The sequence below is a fragment of the Artibeus jamaicensis genome, unplaced genomic scaffold, assembly GCF_021234435.1.
Source record: "Artibeus jamaicensis isolate MK-2021 breed Jamaican fruit bat unplaced genomic scaffold, CSHL_Jam_final contig_47, whole genome shotgun sequence".
In the NCBI taxonomy this organism is placed as follows: domain Eukaryota; kingdom Metazoa; phylum Chordata; class Mammalia; order Chiroptera; family Phyllostomidae; genus Artibeus; species Artibeus jamaicensis.
This window is the reverse complement of record NW_026521848.1, coordinates 1,571,428-1,595,958: the sequence shown is the minus strand read 5'-3', so window position 1 is coordinate 1,595,958 and position 24,531 is coordinate 1,571,428. Positions and strand designations below refer to the sequence as shown.

General features: G+C 51.1%; 3 protein-coding genes across 3 annotated transcripts; 2 read left to right on the top strand and 1 right to left on the bottom strand.

The window, feature by feature from the left end:
• Window positions 1-3,435: 3,435 nt before the first annotated feature.
• Window positions 3,436-4,902, top strand: LOC119037101 (interferon lambda-4-like). The gene is given in 6 exon segments (XM_053667520.1): window positions 3,436-3,492; window positions 3,494-3,589; window positions 4,012-4,083; window positions 4,188-4,331; window positions 4,570-4,644; window positions 4,804-4,902. Coding segments are annotated over 6 exon segments (543 nt in total).
• A 2,871-nt stretch (window positions 4,903-7,773) lies between these two features.
• LOC119037100 (interferon lambda-3-like) lies at window positions 7,774-9,233 on the top strand. Its single transcript, XM_037129145.2, has 6 exons — window positions 7,774-7,783; window positions 7,888-8,069; window positions 8,397-8,474; window positions 8,708-8,851; window positions 8,965-9,048; window positions 9,135-9,233. Exons 1-6 carry the CDS (start codon window positions 7,774-7,776, stop codon window positions 9,231-9,233), a joined length of 597 nt encoding a protein of 198 aa, XP_036985040.2.
• A 5,123-nt stretch (window positions 9,234-14,356) lies between these two features.
• On the bottom strand, window positions 14,357-15,819 carry LOC128627805 (syncollin-like). The gene is made up of 2 exons (XM_053667567.1): window positions 15,416-15,819; window positions 14,357-14,506 (listed from the first exon to the last, which is right to left on the bottom strand). Exons 1-2 carry the CDS (start codon window positions 15,808-15,810, stop codon window positions 14,497-14,499), a joined length of 405 nt encoding a protein of 134 aa, XP_053523542.1. The 5' UTR covers window positions 15,811-15,819; the 3' UTR covers window positions 14,357-14,496.
• Between the last annotated feature and the right edge of the window lie 8,712 nt (window positions 15,820-24,531).

The following is a 24,531-nucleotide window of genomic DNA, read 5'->3' as shown; positions in this document are numbered from 1 at the left end:
AACCTGATGACCAGTGTTTTAAAGTGTGCGTCTGAGAGTTTTGCTATTTCTTCATCACTTAGATCTATTGGCTCTGGGGCTTTGAGATCTTCTTGCGACATTTTTGGTCTGTTCTGGCCCTTTAAGTGTGAGGAGCGGCGCCTTGGACTCCCAGGTGGCTTGGTTGTGACGCTGTATGTGGGGGCGTGGTCAGAGTGGGGAAATGGCGACCCCCTCTGCTGTTTCTCACAGCTGGGTGAAGAGCAGAGCCTTACGTGGTTCACCTGGGCCGGGCCACTCAGAGTCGCTGGGTTATGACTCTGTATGTGGAGGTGGGGTCAGAGCAGGGAAATGGCGGCGCCCTCCACTGCTGCTTGCCGCGGGGACCCGCCGGGCCCAGTCCAACCGCCCACTCCCTTGCCTATCCACCCGCACACAAATGCAAGACCACAGTCAACACGCAGCACTGCTCCCCCGCTGTCTCCCCCGCGGTTGCTCGCCTGGTCGCTCACTCGGTCGCTCACTAGGTCCAACCCTGCGCCTGGATTCTGCGCCTCTGGATTCCGCGCGCCTGAGTGTGTCTGACCGAGTCCTCCTGTGCAACCCCGCTTCACCAGCCGCTGGTTTCGCCCCTTACCAGTCAGGCTGAAGAATTTGTTGTTAACGGACTTCCGAAAAGTTCAATTTTCCATGTTCTGGCTGTGTTTTCTATTGCTAATATTTAGTTGTCTCTAAACTTGGTTGTGTGAGAAGGCACGGCACATCCACCTATGCCTCCATCTTGGCGGAAGTTGCCTCAATATTGTTAAGATGTCAGTTCTTTTCAGTTTGATCTATCTATTCAACACAACCCAATCAAAATCCAAGCAAGTCATTTTGTGGAAATTGACAAACTAAGGGTTTATACTGATATTCAAATAACCCAGATTGCCTAACACAATACTAAAGGGGAAGACCCAGGTTGGAGGACTGACACCTGAAGTCAAGACTTACTCTACAGCTACAGTAATCGAGACAGTGGGGTGTTGAAGAAAGGGTAGACATGAATGAAGAGAATAGAGAGTCCAAGAACCAGGACCACAGAAACATAGTGAACTGGTTATTGAGGAAGAAGCAAAGGTAATTCAAAGGAGAAAAGACAGTCTTCTCAACAAATGGTACTACAACAGGTAGATATTTACCTGCCGCCCAAAAAACCCATGAATCTGAATACAGAATTTATACTTTCCACAAAAATTAACTCAAAATGTATCATAAACCCAAATGTGAAGTGTAAAACTATAAAACTTCTAGAATATATCATAGAAAAAAATATAAGGGTGATGACTTTTGCATACATGAAAAGCATAATCCATGAAAAAATGAATTGAAGAGTTGGACTTCATTCGAATGTAAACCTGCAGCTCTATGAAAGACATTGTTAGGAGAATGGAGAGACTGATCCCTCCCTCTCCCCCAGTCTTGATAACCATGGCTTGAGCAAAATACCACAAGTAATGTCAATGCTCACTTGACGGGCATTGGTTACTCAGTGATCCTGTTGAATGGGAGCATCAATAACAGTATATATGGCATGTTGTCCATTGCCCTGCCAGGTCCACTCTTCCCACATCTCCACCCTGCTCTGGGCTGTAGGAAGCTGGCCCTTGCCCTCCACTGGGTGCAGCCAATTGGTAGCCTAGCAGTAGGAGCAGGGAGAGGAGAAGGACACTCTTTATTCTCTGAGAGGTCAGAGCAATTGTTCCCCAGGCTTCCTTCCTTCAGGGCCACCACAACTGGTCTGTTTCCCTGCCCTGTGCACAGGACTGCCCTTCCCCGATCCCCTTCCTCCAGGCCTAGGGGTGGCAGACCCTCCCCCAGGAAGGACCCAAGCCCTTGTACAACCCCCCACCTCACTCTCAAACCCCTTTGTAAACTCTCCTGGTATGAAATCGACTTCAAGTTACCCTAAATTGATTGGGCCATCTGTCTCCTGCTACGGCCCTAACTGATGCAGTACAAAGATGTGGGGAGATGCAAATGAGAGGTCATGTTCAAGGCACAAAAAGCAGGCTACCAATCTTTACACAGCCGGTTCCATTGAGGAGAAATCACTCATAAAAAGTGGGGTGGAGGGGCAGGAAGAGGACTAATAGCTACTAACTGCTAAAAAGAATTACTTCCAGGAAGTGGGATTGAAAGATTCCTTTTAGTTCTCCAACTTGTATGTTTTCTTTCGTATGGACTAAATCTTTCAAATGAATGTGCTACTATGTCACAAATTATCTATACACACACATATAATTTCAACACATTGGTAAAATTGTTCCAGATGTGGGGTGAAAGGAGAGAGGTGGGTGAAGTTGTAAGTGGGTTTTCGTCTCCTTTTATGCATTTCTGTATTTTTTAAGCTTTAGTCATGAATCTGCATTATTAATTTTATCATAGAAAGAGTAGATTTCACTTTAAAACAAAAACAAGAGGTAAATTGAGACTAACAGAGAGAGACAGGAAGACCATGGTCTGGCTATTGGCTAGAAAAAGGGATGAGACACAGATGGACTTGGACAAAGCAGAGACAGAGAGACAAGAAAGAAACAAAATGAGTGGTGTGTACAGAGGGAAGAAGAGAAATGGGATGAAATGAAGATGGAGAGAGAGAAGACTGAATCAGATATTTAGGGGTGAACTCAGCACAGAGAACAAGCTTTGAAGCTCAACAGCATGTAGGTTCAATCCTGCTGCTGACACTAATTGTGTATTTGGAAAACTTCCTTCATTTTACCACCCCTCAGTTTTCCCATCTATGAAGTGGGAGCGTTGGTAGGACACCCTTGCAGTGTCCTTCTTTGAGAATTAAATGAGATGTATGTATCTTAGAACAGCACACAGCCCGCTACACAGTAAGGACTTACAAGGGCTTCTTACTATATTAGAACAAACAAACAAACAAACAAACGAGGAAGGTGATGAAAAGACTGGATTCAGAGAGGGTCAGAACCACAACTGGTGACAGACAGTTAGGGCAGTGCCAGGGCTGGCACCTGGGGACAGGAGGGTAAAGTCCTCACGCCTAGACCGGCATCCCACAGGCCAGAGGCCAGCACTGATGTTCCAAGAACTTAACCTGACCCGGGAAGCCCAGCCGCTCACCATTTCTCAGCCGGCCACACTACAGCTGCCTGGAGAAAGCAGGCCCTGCTGGACAAGGTGGACACCACTCTGGACACCTCCAAATGGACAGTACAAGTCAGACCCCGCTCCCGCATGAGGCATGGAGGGCACGTTGCAGGTGAGGAGTGAGGGGACAGGCTCAGGGCAGCAGGGGTCTCAAGGCCCACCGCGTCTCTTCCCCTGCGGGTGCTCAGCACCAACGATCTAAGGTCGGTCCCTCTGCCAATCTAACCAGAGGCAGGGGCTGGACTCGGGGCCTTCCCCGGGCCTCCCTGATGTGCCTCGCTTTCTACAGGAGCAGAAATGAGGCCCAGGGGCGCAGCACCGGCGTCCGTGGGACTGTGGGTCTTGGTGACAAGAGAACCTGGTGGCGAACCCTGGGCGTTGCGTCCTGTCGCACTACCGCTGCCTGGACCCCAGGGCGCTGGAGGCAGTCAAGGCGCTGAGGGACCACTACGTGAGTGATGCGCAGACCCCCAGTCCCAGGGGACGCTGGGCCTGCCCGGGTCGGGGATGGGGTCCCTGCCCCGAGAGACCCTAGCGTCTTGCAGATGCATCTCGGGCCTCAGGGTCCAGAATTCGGCCCACGAGACCTTTGCGGGCTGCGGGCATTTTCAGCACAGAAAGTACCTTCGTGCCAGTCATAGATGGGCGCCTGTTGTAGGCCAGTTCGGCTCACGTGGGGGTGCCGGGCTCCGCAGGGGGTGCGTTTCAGTCGCAGTTTACGTTCTCTGAGCGCTTTGTGATTCAGCGCACAATACCTACGACTGTATTGGCCAGTCCGCGTCCACGTCCAGGAATCCCCGACACCCCAGCGCTTCAGGGGCCCCTGGCGAAGAGGCCCCCTCACCCCTCCCTTGTCCCCATCCCCCACCCCAGGAGGAAGAGACCCTGAGCTGGAGGCCACGCAACTGCTCCTTCCGCCCAAGGAGGGACCCCCCGCGGCCCTTGGTGAGGCCTCCGTCCTGCTCCGGGGTTGAGGTTGAGGGCAGGAGCCGGGAGCGGGGGGGGGGGGGGGGGGCACGGCCGCCACTAACTCCGTGGTGTCCTCGCAGACCTGCGCGCGACTCCGCCTCGTGGCCCGGGACCTCTCGGACGCCCAGGCCGTGTTGAGCAGCCTCCCCAGCCCCGAGTTGTTTCCTGGCGTCGTGCCGACCCTGGAGCTGCTGGCGGCCGCGCAGAGGGATGTGGTGGCCTGTGTGAGTGTCCCCGCGCCCGGCCCGTCCACCCCCGCCAGCTTGCTCTGCGCCCTCCGGCCCCACGTGGGGCCGCCAGATCCGCGATCGGTCCCGCTGAGCCCCAAACCCGTGCAGAAGTGATCAGCGTCCACCTGGGGTCCGCAGATCTGGGATTTGGTCTGGGGCTGGGAGGCTCGCAGGTGAAGTCGGGGGCACTGGGTCCTTCGACTGTTTTGTTTACCTGCTGTCCCCACCGCAGCTGGAGCTGGCGAGGCCAGGTTCCTCGAGGAAGCCCCTCCGGCCACCCAGGAGGCGCCCCAAAACACGGAGAGCCGTGAGTGGAGCTGACGGTTAAGCGGGTGGGCATCGGGGGCCGGGCTGTGTGAGGAGAGGCTCTGTCTGAAATGGAGGGTAGTTTGGGAATGGATGGAGGAGAGTTTTTGTGGAGGAAATTTCTGCCTCAGCCTCGCTTTGCCTCCTTCCCGGCTTCCAGGACTCGCCTGGATGCCAACAAGCCAGCGTCATTTTCAACCTCCTTCGCCTGCTCACGTGGGACCTGAAGCTGGTGGCGCACTCGGGGCCTTGTCTCTGACCCCGCGAAGCCTCCGAAGCCTCCGCGGGGAAGGCGGATGGCTGCGATCGTGGCTGGGGCACCCTTTCCTGGAGTCTCCACCCGGGCGCAGAGAAGCTCAGGGGACTTTGCCTCTGCCCGCCAGCCTCCTTAGTTTGAGCCGGGTGCGCCAGGAGGAGCAAACACTTTCCCAAGGACCAAGACGTGTGTCCCCCGGCAGCAAAGACATTTCCATCTGATGCGTCCCCCTAAGATCTTCAGGGGCCTCCTCTGGCACCAAGGGACTTGGGTCCTGGGTCTACACGGTACACTGACTGCAGGCACCACGAACTGGTCTCCTCTTCTCTGGTCACAGAAGCCCAGAACTCCTTCTCCCATGGCAGGTCCCGCGCCCTCATCTCAGTCCTCAGTGTCTGCTTTCAGATTCTGTGAATCTGCGACTCTGATCTCCCCCCCTTGGAGGAGGCCTCATCCCCTAAGGGATCTGGCAGTGGAAGGGCCCACAGTCCTCAGCTGACTGGAGTATTTTGGATTCTGTTACCCACGTGACATTTGTGTTTGTGAAATCCCTATGTAATTCTCTATTCTGTCTTCTGGTGGTGACTTATTGCCATTATTAAATATACTTGCATTTACAGTGGATGATGCCCTGTGATCATTTGGGGGGCACTTTTCAGTTCAAAATGCTGAACCAGGGAAAGCAGGTGACATGAGTTTCAATTCTGAGTCACCCTCTTAGTCATGGTGTTACCGGGTAATCACTTCTCTCTGAGCCTCAGTTTCCTCATCCACACGATGTCATTCTTGTCCTTTTCTTGCAGATGAGTAATGCACATTGGAGTAGTGTTTCTAAAGCTTCCAGCTGAGGCCATAGGATGGTCTTCACTAATGGTCTCTATTAGGTGACCACACACGTACATACACAGGCAATTGCACTTTTCACGAGTCCAAGTCAGTGGGCTGGCGATCATGGTTGCTAACTGCAGGCCTCTTTGCCAGGGTCGCCCAGCTGGGAGGGTCACACAGCTAATGAAGGTCACATCCAGATTTGATTCCTATACTCTCAACCACCTCATGGAACTTCCTTTAGAACAAAAATGTATGAATTTAGGAATTTTGACATCCTTTGTCTTTTTTCAGAATTCACTGCTAATGCAATGTCTCCTGCCCGGGGTTAAGGCCACTGCAATTGACAGAAACTGACCAGTGCCCTGGAAGGTGACTGGGGCACTGCCCTGTCCTTGGCTTTGAAACACTTTTGTTTATCAGAGCTTGATTCTCTCAACTGAGGGTCTGTCCACTCTCTCCCTGGAACTTTGAATAATGGAAACGGGTTGGTGTGGGATTCCGGTTCAAGAAGCACCTCTGTGCTACAAGTTCATTGTGTCTGTGTCCAGGTCTAGCTGCACAGAAGCTGGAGTGCGAGACGGAACGTGGTGAAGAGCTGCACTTGCCACGTATTTGCTGCGTGATCTTGGGCGGGTCTCTTATCATCTCTAGGTCCCTGCAGTTTCCTGCATATTTGCTTATTCATTGTTTCAAGTGACTTTGTTTCTACAACAGTTAACAGCACTAAGTTTGTGGCCCGTTCGGCCAATATCACTCCATTTTTAAATGTAATGAAGTACAGTGAAGTCCCTTGATGTCATCGTGGGTTTCACAGTTCAATGCCTTGTGGCAAAGCCTTTGTGAAGGGGGACATAACGCACTGGAGAAAATGGGGTGTGTCTGCTTTCCTTTTGCACTGACTGCTCCCCTCTCAATCTTCACATAACTGCTGTCCTCACTTGTTTAAGTCTTTGTTCATATGTGATTTTTCAGGCCACCTCATTCAGTGCACCCCCTCCTACACCCTGCTCTCACCTGGATTTAGTTCCTTTACTTTCTGTTAACCAATGGAACGCATTCCATGTGTGTAAGCCCTTCCCACTGCTCTCCCTTCCTCCTGTCCAGTAAAAAGTTCCTCCAAGGGTTGTTTTTCAGTGTGTTTCCAATGCCCTGTGCCTGGCACCTGGAACCATGCATCACACAAAGCGGGGGCTTAATAACACTTGGTGATTGAATGAAGGAGTTTGTCACAAACTGAGCTGGTTCCCTGAAGTCCTTGGCTACACCCCAGTTCCCTAGCAGAGCCTCCCATTTCTGTGTCCCTCGGTGCCTGGACAGGTAACATGTTAGTGAGGCTCCCCTTCTCCCCGTTCCCTCTCTCTCGGGACCAAGTATAAAAGGAAGAGAAGAGCTGGTCTCCTCTCTAAACTATGGGCTGCTTCGCCTCTCTGACTCCCTCCCACCCACCAGCAGCCTTTTCCCTCACTCTTCTCCCCTCCCATGAGTAAACTTTTTCTTGTAAGTTCCAGGTTCTTTCAGTCACCACCCGTAAAGGCATCTTTTCCCGCCTCTCCCTGAACTGCGCTATCCTGCTGAAGAACAAGTCCCTTTGTCCCTTCCCCGTCAGGGCACCGTGACTGCCCCTTGTGGAGCTGAGGCTGCCCCTACACTGAGAGTCATCTTAGGACCTCACCTCCTGTAGGCGAACCTCAATCTGGGTCAGTTTCTCTTTCCCTCCAGCTGCTCACCTGGCTCAAGGCCCCGCCCTGCATGGGCTTTCCCAGCCTGGGGCCTCCCCTAGTGGCCAGTGTGTTTTCACTTTTCCTACATCAGCTGGGATTGCCCATCTCTCCAGGCTAAAAGCTCTACCATGGAGCTCAGGCAGCTGTTCCATCAGAGCAGAGCTGGAGGTGCAGAGACGCAGACAGAGCAGCAGACTCAGACCTGGCAGAGGAGACTGAGGTCACGGACACAAAACAAGGCTGAGTGAGAGACCCTGGTGACAGCCTCTCAGTGGACGCTTGGGTCCCACTCTGCTGACAGACACCAGAGACAGAGATGAGGATGCAACTGGGTGAGCCCCCACACCATTGCCCAAGACCCCCACCTCTCCACGGCCCCCACCCTCAGCCCCTGACACTGTCTGTACCCTCATCTGTCTGTCCTTCTGTAACACAGACTTGCCTGTGGGTTGCATGCTGGTGCTGATGCTGATGACCATGGTGCTGACCAGGACAGGAGCAGTTCCTGTCCCCACGCCCCTCAGTGCCCTCCCGGGTGCAAGGGGCTGCCCCATGGCCCAGTTCAAGTCTCTGCCCCCACAAGACATGAAGGCCTTCAGGAGGGCCAAGGACGCCTTGGTGAGTCTCCCCACTGCCCCACCTGCTGTGGGCCAACCCCCACCCTCCCTCTGGGGGTTCCCATGCTCCCTGTGGCTCAGGGTGGACCTGTCCCCTCCCCTCCCTGGGCTGCCCTGCACTTTGGCACAGTGGGCTGACTCCTGCTGTTGCTGCATTGGGCTGACTCCTGTTCTTCTGCAGTGGAGACGCCTCCACCCTGCTTTTGGAAGTTAGCCTCCCTCCTTATGTCGTAGCCTCCCTCCTTATGTCGTAGTCTCCCTCCAATCGCACTGCAGGGGTCTAACCTCAGCCCTCCAGCTGTGCACTGACCCTCCCCTTCCTCTCCAGGAGGAGTCACTCCTGCTGAAGAACTGGAGCTGCAGCTCCCACCCACTGCCCAGGACCTGGGACCTGAGGCAGCTGCAGGTGAGTTGGCAGAGTGAGGGCCAGCCCTGCACTTATCTGGCTCCTTTGTGGCCCCTTCACCTCTTCTTCTCACTTGTCCCCATCTATTGCCCTCCCACCCTGTCCCACTGACCTGTTCTCATCCCACAGTGGCTGTGTCCTCTCACCTGTCATGACCTTTACTTTTCCTTCCTCAGTCCTCCTCACCTGTCTCTCCCTCACCTGCAGCTCTCACCTGTCTCTGCCCTCCTCAGGTGTGGGAGCGCCCTGTGGCCTTGGAGGCTGAGCTGGCCCTGACACTGAAGGTCCTGGGGACCATGGCTAACTCCACCCTGGGGGACATCCTGGAGCAGCCCCTTCATACGCTGCGCTACATCCACACCAAGCTTCAGGCCTGTGTGAGTTCTCTGGGCCCCTTGGGCCACGTCTGTGGGCTCTGACTCCCCCTGACCCCCATAGGTTCACCCCTGTCCCAGGCCCTGCCTCACACACCACCCTCCTCTCCTCACAGGTCCCAGCTCAGGCCACAGCAGGCCCCAGGCCCCGGGGCCACCTCCGCCGCTGGCTGCGCCGCCTCGAAGAAGCTTCAAAGAGGGTGAGTGACCAGGGAGTGACCAGTGTCTGGGGACAACTGGGACCCAGATCAGGGGTAGTCACTGGCCCATCCCGTCTTCCCCACAGGAGTCCCCTGCCTGCCTTGAAGCCTCTGTGACATTCAACCTGTTCCGCCTCCTGGCCCGTGACCTGAACTGTGTCGCCAGTGGAGACCTGTGTGTCTGACCCCGAGGCCCACCCGCCACCTGCCCCATCAGGAGAGTTTATCTGTGTACGTGCCACTGTTCTTAAGTTATTGCCAGCCACCCACTATTTATGTACTTGTGTGTGTGAATTCGCAAACTCAGACTCGATAAAATATTTATTTTTCTACTTTTTGTAAGGATATTTCAAATAAATGATAAGAAGGACATGCTTCCTGTGCTGTGAATCTGCATCTGTGTGAGGACTAGTTTTCTCTTGCTGCTGGAACAAGGCACCCCAACCCCGCCTCTGAAAACAGCCCAAGTTTATTATCTCACAGCTCCCGGGTACGAGCTCCAGGTGGGCTCTGCCTGTGTCTCTGACCTGGGCCCCTCAGGGCTGAAATTCACGTGTGGCCAGTGGGGTTCTTGCAGCGAGGCCTGCAGACAGTGGGCCTGCAGCTGAGGCAAACTGTTGGCAGGACTCTGTCCCTGGCTGTTGTCACCCTGAGGTCCCCGTTTCCTGCTGGACGCAGGGCTCCTTCTCAGCTCTGCCAGCCTCTCTCTGGTCCTTGCTGATGGACCCACATCTCAAGGCTGGCAGCAGTGTGTCAGCGCCTTCTCGTGCTGGGAATCCCTCTGCCTTCCCCTCCTGCCCCCTCTCCCTTCTGCCTCCAGGTGGAGAAAGCCTGCTGCTTGTCAGGACTCATGTGTTTAGAGGAGGCCCGCTGGGTAAACCAGGACAATCTCTCTATTTTGGCATCTCTAAGGGTTAGTTACATCTGCAAAGTCCTCTTGCCACATCACATGGGATAGTCACAGGTTCCTGGGCTTGGGTTGGGTTCTGTCCTTCCTCCATATGCACGTGAGTGTGTTTGCGTGTGCTCACTTGGAGGGTATTGAATGGATCACTTAGATGCATTCTGTTATGAGGAAAATAACATGAAATAAACATGCCTTAATAGTGACGTTTATCATTGTGCATCACGGGAAGTCTAGACAGCAACGTGCATTTAAAACTGTGTTGTTTACTACAGTCCACATGCCACAAATAATAATTTTTGTGCCACACAAAATCATTATTTTTCTCTTCATAATAAGGATCCAGAGAGTCTTTGAGACTATGCAAATACCTGCTATTCCTCAAACTTTGAGCCAATCATTTTAGCAAGCATTGATGGTGTTTGTCAGTTCCCAAATGATTTCATCATTCTTTTTACATTGATTCGTTGACATTCTAGCCTTTTTCATCTGTATGTTCTTTGTATTAGTTAGCAATTGCTTCACGACAAAGTGTTACAATCCCTCATGTGTAAACAAACCACATCATGCCACAGTTTCTGTGGGGTGGCAGTCTGAGCCTGGTTTACCTGCACCCTCTGACTGAGTCTCACAGGCTGCAATGCAGGCATTTGCGAGGCTGAAAAGGTCTTAGGCTCTTTGCAGGCGAATGTGCTTCTAAACCCCCTCAAGTGGTTGTTGGGCTACAAACAGTTTGTTGTGGGCTACAAATCCCCAATGGCAACAGCTGCAGGGGTGGAGAGAACCCAACCTGCTTCCAGCCCTGTGGCCACTGGGACTGGAGACATCAGCAGGTCCTTCCCAGAGGCCATGGTTGTTCTTGTTCATAGTCATGGCCAAAATGTTCCCAGGAAATGCTGTCCTATTCTTGCCTCAGGGCTTTACACAGTTGGTCACTAGCTGTGGCCCTCTGGTGCCATCTGTCTGCTTCTAGTCCCGAGCAGAGCCCAGCACTTTGCTCACATGAGGATGGTACAAAGGAAGAGACACTGGCCCTCAGGCTGGCAGTGGCCAGAGAAGGGCAGCAGGCATGCATTCAAAATGCTGGGCCAGTCTTTCATGAACCGTCTTCTCTGCTGGTCATTTAACAAGTAGATGTATCATGTACAGTTTGGTTCTGTTTCCTTAAAGTATTTCTGTTAATCTCACTTGAAGCTTCTGGCAGAGAGGAGAGGCACTGGAGGAGGGGGACTGACTGGACTGGCTGGTGACAGACAAGACCAAGTCGGTATAGTGTGACCACAGGCAACCCCACAATCACAGTGACCACTGTCTACAGCCTGGAGCTGCCGGGGGCCTGGCTACTCTGACTGCCACCACCAGAGCAATGGGCTGAGCACACACCCAGGAAGAGTCATCCATGGCATTGCATGCTTAGGAAGAGCTCAGCCCCCCTCCCTCCTCTGTGTATTTACCAACTGTTCATAACAGCATGGAGTGCTGAATTCTCATTTTGTTCAGTACATTAACACTCTTTGCTATAATTCTGTTAATGCTCAAATTGCCCTAGACTAGGCCCATGGGAGCTCTTTCAAGATGGCTCCTGTGCCTTTTCAATGTGTCTCCCTCATCCTCTGAGCACCTCCCTTGCTTTCTGGAACAAGACGTTCCAGGCTCATCTTGTACTTTACCTGCCTCATCTCTGTAACCAGCCATTTCTCCAAGTAGTTCTGGTTCCTTTAAGTGGAGAGCAGTTTTAAGAGACCAAGATCTGGGTGCCAGGTAGGCTGACTGCTGCAGGGATATTGTTGCTTCTACTCCCTCTCAATGGACATAAGTAGGAAATAGATGTGTGTATGTACGGAATTGTACTTATACTGTAAAAAAGTAAAATCTCATTAACAACTTTACATTGATTATCTGTTGAAATAATATTTTGGATATGCTGCATTAAATATAGTGTATGTAAAATAATTTTGCATATTTCTGTGTACCTGGTAAAATATGGCCACACAGAAATTTAAAATTACATATGTGGCTCCCACAATATTCAGATTGAGCCGTGCTGGCTTAGAGGGCATCATGTCAAGTAGACCCAGTGTCTTCACACCTGGCTGATCCTCCCTCCTCAGTGTGGCAGCACCGTCTCCCCTCATGGTCACTGTGTGGAGGCCACAGCTCTCGTCACACAGCAGGAGTGGCAGAGACTCGCTAGCTGTCTCTGTGCTCACTGTCCCCTCTTCCATTACTTGGAGAACCCCTGAGTTCAAGTGGACTGAGGAGTGCTCCACTGAAAACAACACGTTTTAGTTGAGATGCTGTATGGCAGTTAGTTCTGGCAACGCCTGGGAGTGAAAGCGATCTCAGCCCCTTGTGAGTTGTTCCTCTGAAGAACAGGCAATACCCTCCCTCCCACTTTTGTTTCTTCTTGCTGAGTGACACAGATGACAGCAGTTAGCTTACTTTGCCTCCAGCTTTCTAGCACATTTTCAATGGATATAGAAGCTTGTGTTGAGAGCTTTCTTTTTTGTCTCAATACATTGAATATTCAGGGGTAATTTATATACTGACTTGGGTCCTCTGCCTCTGGGACTCCCTCCATGTTGGGCTTTCTCCCCTCAATCTCCAGCTGCTCTGACTGGGCCAAACTCTGGTGTCTGAGATCTTCAGTCAAAGACTGGCTCTCTGCCTGAGCTCAAGCCACATGAGTCCCTTGTCACATGGATGGAGGCTGTCCCCAGAGGGAAAGCCATATCAACTTAGTCACAGATTGTGTACCTGTTCTTTACGAGGTTGGATCCCCTCAAGTTTCTGCCTGCTTCTGGTTGCTCTCCAGTGCCTTCAGATGGTGGGGTTTTCCAAAATCATTTGCTCAAGTTGATTATTGTTACCCGTGGGGAAGTTAGCCGGCTCCCTCTTACCTGTCCCTGTCTTACATTCTGTCTGTCCTGTTCAACTTCAGGTGAGCGAGCCTCACTGGGAGTCTCTGTCAGGTTTGCAGCAAGATGTCTGCTGGACCTTGATTGGTTGAAGGCTTGATCTGTGTGTGTCAGTGATGGCTCACTCGCATGGCTGGCTGTCCCCTGGGAGCCCAGCTGTGGGTGGTGACCCCAGCACCTGCAGGTGGCTTCTCCATGTGTCAGGTTTTTCATAGCTTTGCAGTCCTTGAGTGGCTGAACTTTTTTACATGGGGCCTGGCTGCCCTCAGAGCAGTGTTTAAGGACAGGAAGTAAAATCTGAAGGCTTGTTAAGGGCTACGCCCAGAAATAACATGTATTCTATCAGTGCAAGCAGTCTTGTCCCTGCCCAGATTTGAGGGAATGGAGAAAATAAAACTTACTCTCCGTGTTGGTGTGGCAGCGTCACATTGCAGCAGAGCATGTGAGATGGTGGTATGACTGTGATCGTCACTGGGAAATGCCATTTGGCCACAAAAGACACAACTATTTCCCTCCGCATAATACTCAATACTCTAAGAGTACATGATGCTGTGTGAGTGAGTATGTTTGCTGGTGTCCAGGGTTGCAGGTGCACAGAGGAATCCCAAATCCTAACACCTGCGAAGGCTTTGCCTAACCTCAGGGATGGGGGACAGCGGTTCACTGGGTGTCACTATCCGTGGTGCTGAATCTTCTGCTAAAACATGATTCCTCTCTGTCCAATGACCTGGGGAAGAATGGTCCAACTGCACCAGCATGGTTGTGCAAGCACACGCACTTGTGCATACACACATGGAAGCCACGCTTCCTGAGGCAGTTACTCTATGGGAACCTGCTGCATTCGCCCTGCCCTGAAGGTGCTGAAGTGCAGGGGCTGGCCTGGGCTAGACCTGGAGCAGCTGGGCTTCCACCAGCTCCATCTTCTTTCTAAGCAACTCTAGGGGTCTAGACCCATAATGTCTGTCTTGTTTTCTTTCCATCTGTTTCCTTGTCTCTCTGTCTCTTTTTCTGTCTCTCTGTCTCTTTCTGTCATCTGTGCCTCTTCTCTGTCGCACCTTGCCTCTGTCTCTATTTCTTCCTGAGTCTCTGTCAGCCTGAATCACGCCTTCCCTCCTGCTCCCTCTCTCCTTCCCTCCCTCTGCCTATACTGTAAGCTTATTTTTCTTGGTGCCTCTCTGTCCTTCTGTCTGTCTCACAAGAGTGCACATCGGGGAAGGGCTGTCTCCCACACAGTGTGGGAAGCATAGCAGCATTTAACTCTTGCCCAGCGGCACCGCTGCATGCACACGTGTGTCCTGCAGCTGTGTCTTTGTGCACGCTTCAATCCATGTCGGGGTCCCTGGGTGTGTCCCCCTCCATAGCACTGCCACAGGTATGGGCTGCTCCCAGCATGACCACCCTGCTGTCTCCCATCCCACCCCTGTCTGTGTGGACTTGGGTCCCAAACACAAGCAGAGGGCCGACAGGGACAGCTTCATCAGGGCTGTATTGCGGGGAAGGCAGGGTCAGGGAGCAGGCGGGAAGCTCTCTCCATGTGGGGCTGGGACCATCAGCAGGCCCCAGGACCAAGTCCAGGTGAGGGGCTCAGCACCCTGTGGGGGCTGGAGATGAGGATCTGCTCAGGCATCAGGAACACCTGCAACAGAATGAAAAAAAAAACCACAAAAACTATCACCAGGAAGTGCCAGGGACTCCAGGATGCAGGGCGTGGCAGGTTCTAAAAGCCTGAGATGAGGTGGGCAGCTGGGGCTGGGCTCCAACCTCAAGAGCTGAGTGTCCTGGCCTGGGAACTCCTGGGGTAGTGAGGCAGATGGGGTGGTTGTGAGGGTGCTATGGCTAGATTAGTGTCCCAGAGTCTGTGAGTCTGGGTACATGAGTGCAGCGTGGGCTGGGGTAGGGGACTCTCCAAATTAGGTCTTTGGCCCCAGAACCTTACCAGAGGCTCTGGCACTGGGTTCTGGGGTTGAAGGTGTCCCGGAAGGTCCAGGTGGGTGGGGAGCATAAGGGCTCGGCACCGTGTTCCTGGTATTGGGTCTGGGGTCTTGAGGTCTGGGTCGGATTGAGAGTCTGGGAGACCCTGGGAAGCTCTGGGACCTGATGATTTGGGGAGGGGGGCGCTGGCTTTGGTTCTGGGGGCTGCAGGGTGAGGGTGTTGATGGCTCCCCATTCCCAAGCTAGGTTTGGTAACTGCAGGCTGAGTGGCCTCCCCTGGAGGGTGCAGGTGTGGTGGGTAGGCAGCTGGGGGGTTCAGGGAGGTTGGAGGGGGTTGCTCCCTGAATGGAGGGGGTGTTGGGTGAGCTCTGAGTCTGGGAACACCAGCAGAACAGGGTCTGAGAGATCCAAGAGGCATGTGCTTCACGGAGCGTGTGCCAGTGAGAAGGGAGACCTCCAGGACTGGGTCTAGAGACGCCCAATTTGGGTCAGGGGCTCGGGGGTCTGGAAAAGCCCGTTGGCCAGGTGGTGGGGGTGAGCCTGGGCCTGGGTGCCGGGTTCAGAGCTCTGGACGCCGAGGTGCGCACCAGGTCAGGGCAGGGCAGGGCCGCACCTGCAGTAGACGGCGGAGATGGCGTTGGACCAGTGGCCGAAGATGCCCCGGCGGTACTCCTCCAGGCGCGGGTAGGCGCCGGCGGAGAACTTGCGAGTCTTGCCGTTCTTGCCGCTGCGGGACCACACGGTGAGCTCGCAGCGTGGGGCCACCACGAGCGAGGAGATGACGTTCCTCCAGTCAGAAGGCAGGAAGGGGAGGTCGGTGTCTGGCTTTATGGCCAGCTCGGCGCCTGCGCAGCAGTTCTCGTAGTAAGGGTCGCTCTTGTCATGGAGCTTGGCGCACGTCTTGGTCCCGTCGGCGTTCTTGAGGTCCGCAGGCGCGGGGCAGGCGCCTCGCACACGGGGGACGGCCACCAGGGCGAGGACCAGCAGCAGTGGGCACAGCGAGGACATGGTGACACAGCGTGGCGCGTCCCCTGCGTCCCCTGTGGGCTTTTATTCTCCTAACGCCGTGGGAAGGGAGAAGCTGTGAGATTAGGATTCCGGGAGAGGAGGGGAGGGGAGGGGAGGGAGGAGGGGAGAGAGAAGGGGAGGGAGGGTATTCCTCCCCCAGGAGCCCAGAGACCTCCCTAACCAAGGTCTCAAACCCACAACCCAGAAATACAAGATGGACGTATCTGTATGAAAGTAGCAGCTTAAGATTTTATGTGGCAAACAGCAGTATAAAGGAAGTCAATAAACTGGACTTGTGGACCAGTGACTGGCAACAGACAGGGTAGCAGGGTTAACAGGCACAGGTGGGAAGAATTCTCAAAAATTATCAAGGGAGGGAGCGCTCCTCTCCCCCAGCCCCCTTTCAGTACAAGGAGAGGTTGAAGGAGGGAAGAGGAGGGGCACCGGCCTTCCGGGCTGGCAGGTCACAAGACCTCGGGAAAGGAGAAGCTGGAGATAAGGAGAGAGAGGCCCTGGAGGGGGGAGGGGACAGGAGGCGGAGGAGAGCCAGGAGGCCCTCCCTCCTCCCAGAGTGGGAGAGCTTCCCAACAAAGACCCAAACCAGCATCTGTGAGGTGTGAGATGGCCTGTTGGTGAACCACTCAAAGCCATTGCAGGGCCAAGTGCAAAGGCTGGGAGAAAAGAGCTGTAAAAACAGAGTGCTGACAAACTGACAGGAAGGTGCCAAAGGCCCCCAACCCCCAGTAGGAGGAGCCTGGGAGGCGGGGAGGGAGGGGGAGGAGGCTGCCACCCCTACTGCCACTTCCTAGGAGCTAGGTGTTCCATGAGGTTGGAAATCCTGATCTGTAAAATAAATTGGATCAATTGAAGTGTATAAAACTTTAAAACATTTGTATAGCAAAAGACACCCTAATAAAAACCCAAATGAAAACCTAATCTAGGGGAGATCAGGAAATCCTTGTAACATACAGTGAGTGCTTACCAATCAGGAGGCAGAATGGACATAAACATTAAGAAGCAGGAGGGCAAGGGGCAGGGCCTGAAATCTCGGTGGGACAGGGCCCTGGGCTTGTGGGACGGGGTGGGACAGGGGCCTGGCCAAGGCCCTGCAGAGACTTTTTGGCGTCCCTGGTCTCCTGCCAGACACGAACAGGGTCGAGAAGGATGAGCTGTTCAGAGAGACAGTAGTTCACTTCTGTGGTTCTGTGGTGAGTCAAGTCTGGGGCCTCAATTTCCTCATCTGTAAAGTGGGTGCCATTTCTTCCTGTGCTATAGGATTGTTGTGAAGATTGTAAGAGATAACAGAGCATTCGAGGGTGCAAGGGTCAGCCTGGCACCAGATCCCAGCTCCTCCCTGAGCTTCCACACATGCCTCCACCTCTGGGCCTCATGGAGACAGTGGTGGTGCCCGCCTCAGAGTGCTGGGGTCAGGAGTCGGAGGGGCGGTCCGCGTGAGAACACTTACAGCAGCGCCCTTGCTAAATGTCATAGGGCCACGCGCCATGGTCATTATCATGAAAGCCCTTAGCATTGAGGGAATGCAGTGACTAAGAGCAAAAGGCTGGTAACATGAACATGGGTTCAATTTGGACTCTGTCACCTTGCCATGACCTTGCTTGCTGTGACCTTGGGCAAGTAAACTCACCTCTCTGAGCTTTAGTTTCCTTCTACTTTCTAAAGGGATAATAGAACACAATATTAGAAGTGGAATATTGATAATATAAAATCATTTTATATTAGAAAGCACTTCATAACTAATATAATGAAATATTCATAAACGTCAATACCTCACATACTTGTTATTTACAAATGTAACATGAATACTTAGTGTGTAACATTGAGTAAGACAACAACATACCTATAAACATATAAAGCGTGAAGCGTAGTGCCCAGCACATGGTAGGTGCTCAATGAATAGGAGCTACGGTGACTCTCCCTGTAATGAGTCTGAGCCCCGGGGCCTCAGCCTGGCACTGCCCCAGGCCAGACCTGGATCCTGCTCCCTCCTGTCCTTCCCTGACCACATGAAATCTAATCTCCAGCCGCTGACTTCCCAGGGGGCCTCTTTGACCTCAAGGGCATGGACCCTCCCCCACCCACAGCTGTGCAAGGGCTGAGCCTCAGGGATGGAGACGTGGTAAGTGCAGCTGTCTGGACGCAGTCACCTAGAGGTCTGCCTGCCCAGTGGGGCCACGAGCAGACCCCACAGGTGGTGACGTGGGACAGCAAGGAGACCCGGATAGGGAGGCAGACCCTGGGACAGGAACACAGGGCCCACTGGGCCGCAGCACACAGCCAGCATCAAAGAGAACCCACAGAGATCCCAGTGTCCCTAGTGCAGGGATACACACATGGGCAGGGGCGAGGGACAATCCTTCACACAGTCTGCCACTGATGGTCACCGCATCTCATTGGTGTGTATATGCACTGAGTGGAAACACACGCTTGCTACTCAGTCCCAGCGAAACGGCCCAGACAAGGTCCCTCCGACAGAAACACACTCCCACCACCACCACCAAGCCCTCAGCCCCAAACTCCTCACACTCTACACCCACGAATCTCAACTCGAGAGCACAGTGCTACGCCCACAGGAGGACATACACGGCGTCTGCATCCGGAAACCATTTCCTCACTGTTGGCACACACTGGGCAAATAGTAGAAAATAAACAACTTCTTTTCACACATTTTTTCTTCAAGTGGAAGAATACCTGCCCATGAGTAGCCCATGAGCCCTGGAAAGAGTCAGACGGTAGATCAATAATTGGAACACAATATAAGAGTTATAACAGAGGTATTGCAAAGGGCTCTGGAGATGCAGTGGGAAGAATAGCAGGGTTTTTAAAAATCCACTGGTATATCCACCAAAGAAATGGAGATTGGTATTCATGTGAAACTGCCACTTGGAGAAAAAAGAAAGTATTATTCTCAATCCAGGTTATACCCGAAAATAAACATTATTACAGGTGGTGCCTGATTTCAATGAAAATGCTGTCTGTTGCCGAAATACAGGAGAATATTCAGTTCAGTACTTAAGTTCACACTGGTTTGTCACACCTCATTAATTACATTTTTTGTAATGGTGTCACTGAATGAGGACTATTCAGTCCCCATTTGTTAAGGGTTCTCACCACTCACCAATGCAGGCAAAATAACTGCGTGGTTCAGAATAGTGGTCCTCAAAGTGGGGCCCCTGAACCAGCAGCATCAGCAGCTCCTGGGAGCTCCTCAGAAATGCAGATTCCCCGCCCCACCCCCGTTTTACTGGATCAGAAATTCTAGGGGCGAAAGCACAACACTCTGAGTTTTCACGTGCTCTCCTAGCGATTCTGATGCACAATGGAGTTTGAGAACCACTGGCTTAGGGATTTTGTCTTTGATACCTCAATTTGCTCATTTCCCATATAATTTTCCTGATTAAAAAAAAATCCATAAACAAAAGAAAGAGAAATATCTCTAAGAGTACCAGGTGGGGGAGCCTCATACAACTGCCTGGAACTCAAATTCCCAGAATGAACTTGAACTTCTCTAACATAGACAGGTCACTCGTCATCTAACTTCAGGACAGGGCTGAAGACCCTTTTCTCAGATACACCTGCTCCAGGTGAGGAGCCTTGTTTCCAAGTCTCCCTGGGTCCCACGGTGCCCCTTTGTGGTCTAGGCCAGAGCTACTCAACCTTCCTTGCCCGCAGATCTCTTGGGGCTAAGGGTGGGCACCTGTTAAGATACAGGCTCTGATCCAGCCGGTCTCGGGTAGTATTCAGGTTCTGCATTTCCTGCAAGCCCTCAGGTGATGCCAGGCCTATGGGGGCCATTGAGTTAAGCTGCTCTCTACAAACTGGCATTTCATCCCAGATACAGCTCCAAACCCGAACCTGCAACCAGGAGGGCGTGGCAGGAATTCAGAGGTGAGCAATGCTAAAGGTCGATGCAGTGGGAGTGGTTGAGACTGAAAGAAAAATGCAGATGAAATTTCAGAAGGAAGTCCGTAAAGGAAGCCGAGTGTGAAAGTCTTTAAGGGCCGGAACCAGTTTGGCTCAAGCGCCCTTGCGGGTGGGCGGTGGGAACCTTGTGCTAAGCCAATGGAAAGGGAACGGGCGGAGGTAGGCCCTGCCTTCAGGGTTAGCAAGACCGGTTAGGGGAGGCTGGAAGTGTTCACGAGGTGGCGCCATAGCACAGCAATTCAGAAGGCAGGCTCGGGCGTGCCTGACTGTGGGTTCAAGTCCCGGTTCTGCTGCTTCTGTTACTCAACATGTATGAACTTTAGCTCCCTCCTGTGTGGAGATAATAAACGTAAAAGCTAGTTATATCCCCTATTTCTGAGATTTGTAAGGAACGCTGGTTTCCTTTTTGATTGCTTATATTGGTCATTTGTATGAGATATAGATAGATAGATATAGATACCAATCAGTTTTAAGATATAATTTCAACAGTTTCATTAGTCTTTTCCAATTACTGATAATAACTGATATTTAGCTTTATAGATCCTCTCTACTGTATATTGGTCTTTTCTTTAATTTGATCTTATTTCATTAACGATAATAATTAGCATTAGTTTGTATTGTGCATTTGTTTTTTATTTTTTCTTCCATTCTACTTTCTTTGAATTTTGTGCTCTTGTCATAATATTTGAGATGGTGTTGACCTGGCTGGTGTAGCTCAGTGGACTGAGCGCGGGCCTGTGAAGCAAAGGATCACGATTGGATTCCTAGTCAGGGCGCATGCTTGGGTTGCTGGCCAGTTCCCAGTGCGGGACACAGGAGAGGCAACCACACATGGATATTTCTCTCCCTCTCTCCTTCCCTTCCCCTCTCTCTGAAAATAAATAAATAAAATATTTTTAAAAATATTTGAGATGGTGTTTAGCTTACTGTTTTTTCCCCCTTTTGTGTTTCCCTCATTTGCCTTTAAGGCTTTCTCTTTCCTTTGTAGGGGTGTTGTTGCTTATGGGAGGTAATAAACGTAGCATGCCAAGACTGTGTCAGGAACACCGGAACTGCTCAGGAGGTTAACTGTTCGTGTTGGTGTTGGTTTCGATTCCTGTTATTAATCAGGGGTCTTGCAGACAGAGAAAGGTTCAGGGGAAGGAGCTCGGATCAAGCAAGCATTGGTTTTCTACTGCTGCTATAACAAATAATTACAAACTTAGTGGTTTAAAACAACCCAGACTTCTTATCTGACCAGTCTGGAGACCGGAAAGTAAACATTGGGCTACAGCCAGGGTGTTGTGAGAGCCAGGGCTGCATTCCTTCTGCAGGCTCCCAGGGAGAACCCATTTCTGGGCATTTTCTCGTTTCTAAAGGCTTTTTGCATACTGTGGCTGGTGTGTCCTTCCTTCTTCAAAGCCAACAATGCAACATCTTCAAATCTCTCTCTGCCTCTGACCTCTTCTGCCCCCTCTTCCACTTTAAAGTACCTTTCCGATTACATTGGACTCACCCAGATAACTCAGGATAATTTCCTTATTTAAGGTCAGCTGTTAAAAATTCCATCTGCTATTTAACTCCCCTTGCCATGTAACATAACATATTCATGAGGACTGGAGATTAAGATATGGACATTATTCTGCCTACCACAGATTAGTATTGAGGTTTACCATAAGCGAGGAATATTCATTTCTGTTATATGAAGAAGGCAGCTGCCAAAAATGTCCAGGGCTCCAAGCTCCTTCTATGTTGTTGCTCCTTCATCAATATGTGGCTTCCTCTTCATGGTCCAGGATGGTTGCTTGAGCTCCATCCTTCACATTCACGTCCCACACAACAGGTGAAGTATGGGAGGGAGGAGTGAAGAAGAGAATGCCTTGCCCTTTAAGAGCCCTTCCCAGAAGTGCCACACCATCCTGCTGTGGCACTGTATTGTGCTGTCAGAACTTGGTGGCAGGTGGGCACACGACACCACAGGAAGCTGAGTCTTGACTCAGGTTACCCATGTGCCTCACATGAAAAATCCAGTTTCTTATAATGGAAGGAAGAACAGACACTGAGGTACTTTCACAAAGCCTGAATGAGAGGAATAACAGATTGAAGAATGACGGAGGATCAGACAGGGCCCAGATGTCCAGCGGATAAAAGGAAATCCAGCCTTTCCAGGACCTGGGCCCAGAAGGGAGGAGGTTGGCTGGGGTGAGCTGATAATGGCCTTCAAAGACATCTAGGTCCTAGTCCTAGAACCTGTGATGTGACCTTACAGGGCAAAAGGGACTTTACAGATGTGATTAAGGATCTTGAGATGGGGAGATCGTCCTGGATTATCTGAATGGACCCTAAGAGGAAATGGATGTTCTCATAAGATGGGGCCGGGGTAGGCAGAGGGACATTTGACTTCAGAGGAGAAGGAGATGATGACAGAAGCAGAGCCTGGAGTGATGCTCTTTGAAGACAGGAGGCCATCGGCAGGTAAGGAAGGCAAGGGCACTGAATCCTCCCTGGATCCTCCCTAAGGGATCAGCATGCCAACACCTCGTTTTAGTCCTTGAAGACTCTTTTGGACCTTCCAACCTCCAGAATTCTGAAACAATACATTTGTGTTGTTGTCGGCCAATATGTTTGTGCTGATTTGTCATGGCAGCCACTGGAAATTAATAGAGTGACTTTGCCCTAAAACCTCCCATGTTCCCTAGGAGATAAAACTAGAGTAGGAGATTTCTCTGAAAAATTAGGTGTTGGCTGAAGTTTTCAAAGGAATCAAGGTGATTATGGATCCAACAATTCCACTTATGGATATTTACCCAAAGAAAAGGAAAACAATAATTCAAAAAGATATCTGCACCCGCACATTTGTTGCAGTATTGTTTATAATAGCCAAGATATGGGAAAAACCTAAATACTTATCAGTGGGTGAATGAATAAAGAAGATGTGGTACATATATTCAATGAAGTGCTAGTCATTCATAAAAAAGAATAAAATCTTGTCATTTGTGACATCATTAATGGACTCTGAGCGCATTATGCTCAGTGACACATGCCAGGCAGAGAAAGGCAAATACTGTATGATCTCACTTCCATGAGGAATTTAAAAGACAACAACAAACCAACAAACAAGATCAAGCTTATAGTTACAGAGGACAGATGGGTGGCTGCTGGGGGCAGAGCTGTAGGAGGTGTGCCCAATGGATGAAGGGGGTCGAAAGGCACAAGTTTTCAGTTATAAAAGAAATAAGTCATGGGATGCTACGTACAGCATGCTGACTATAATTAATAACACTGTATTGCATATTTGAAAATTTCTAAGGGACTATAGATCCTAAAAGTCCTCATCACAAGAAAAAAATTTGTGACTATATATAGTGACAGATGTGATTTATTTGGTGATCATTTGTAATATATTCAAATACTGAGTAATTATGCTATATACCCAAAACTAACATAATGTATGTCAGTTATATCTCAATAAAAAAGTGATTTTGAGAAGCTGGGAAAGAGACTTCCAGGAGACAAGGGATGGGTTAGATGGACTGGTGTCAACATGCTCAAACATAGTGTGGTAACAGCAACCACAAGACTGTCTTGTAGGAACTTTAAATTGCCTTGATAGTTCAAGGACTACATGTGAAGCTTTGCTCCTCTCAGAGTGGCCCATGCCGAGGCAGCACTGGACCCCTCAGAGCTTCTATAACATACAGGTCTCTGGCCGTGGGTAAAAACAAGTGAAGCCTGCACTGACCTTTAGAGCTTTGGCCCAGTTGTGACACATTATACCATTCACATTGCGTAGGGGGTAAGTGCAAACTTTACACAATAGATTTAAAACATTGCCCTTGTAGAGATTACAGTGAGCTGGGAAGACAAGCAATAAACAAAATAAAACGATCCAATGCCACATAGTAGTATATGCCATGGAGAGAAGTAAGGCAGGCAAGGAGGATGGAGTAGGTAGGAGATTTTTGAATAGAGGGCTCAGAAGGGCCAAAAGAAGAAACATTTGGGTGAAAACTTGAGGAGAGGAAGGGGGGAGCTATGGTGAAATTGGGGTGAGAGCATTCCAGGCAGAGGGAGCAGCCAGTGCGAAGAAGGAATATTTGAGGGATGGCAAGGAGTATGTGTGGAGAGGTGGGAGGAGAGGTAAGGAGATGGAGTCAGAGTGGTCACAGCGGGGGATCATGTGGGACCTTTTATAAGGGCTTTGTGCTTTACCCTGAGTGTGATGGCGCCAGGAGAGGTCTCTGAGCAGGAGAGGGATCTGACCTGACTCAGGTGTTCACAGGTCCCTCTGGCTGCACGTGGGGAACAGACTGGGATTGGGACCAGGAGTGGGAATCCCAGGAGGAGGCTACTGCCGTGGTCCAGGTGGGAGAGAGTGGACAGGACCATTGAGTGGACAGAGTAAAAAATGGTCAGATTCAGCGTATACTTGAAGATATGAAGAGAATAAAAAGGCTGAATGGGAGAGAATTCCACCTGCCTTACAGCTTTGAGCTGGGCCATCAGTCCTTTATTGCCTGTGCACTTGAACTGAAACATTGGCTTCTTGGGTCTTGAGCTTTCTGGCATTGGGCTAGAACTTATACCATAGGCTTCCCTGGTTCTCAGGCCTTGAACTTGGACTAGAACTACACAACAGTCTCCTGGTCTCCAGCTTTGCTGTCTGAAAATCTTGGGACTTAGCCTCCATAGTTGTGTGAGCCAATTCCTCATAATCAATCAATCGATCAATCAATCTCTCTTTCTCTCTCTCTCTCATAGATAGATTATAGATAGGTAAATATATAGAGATAGAAAGAT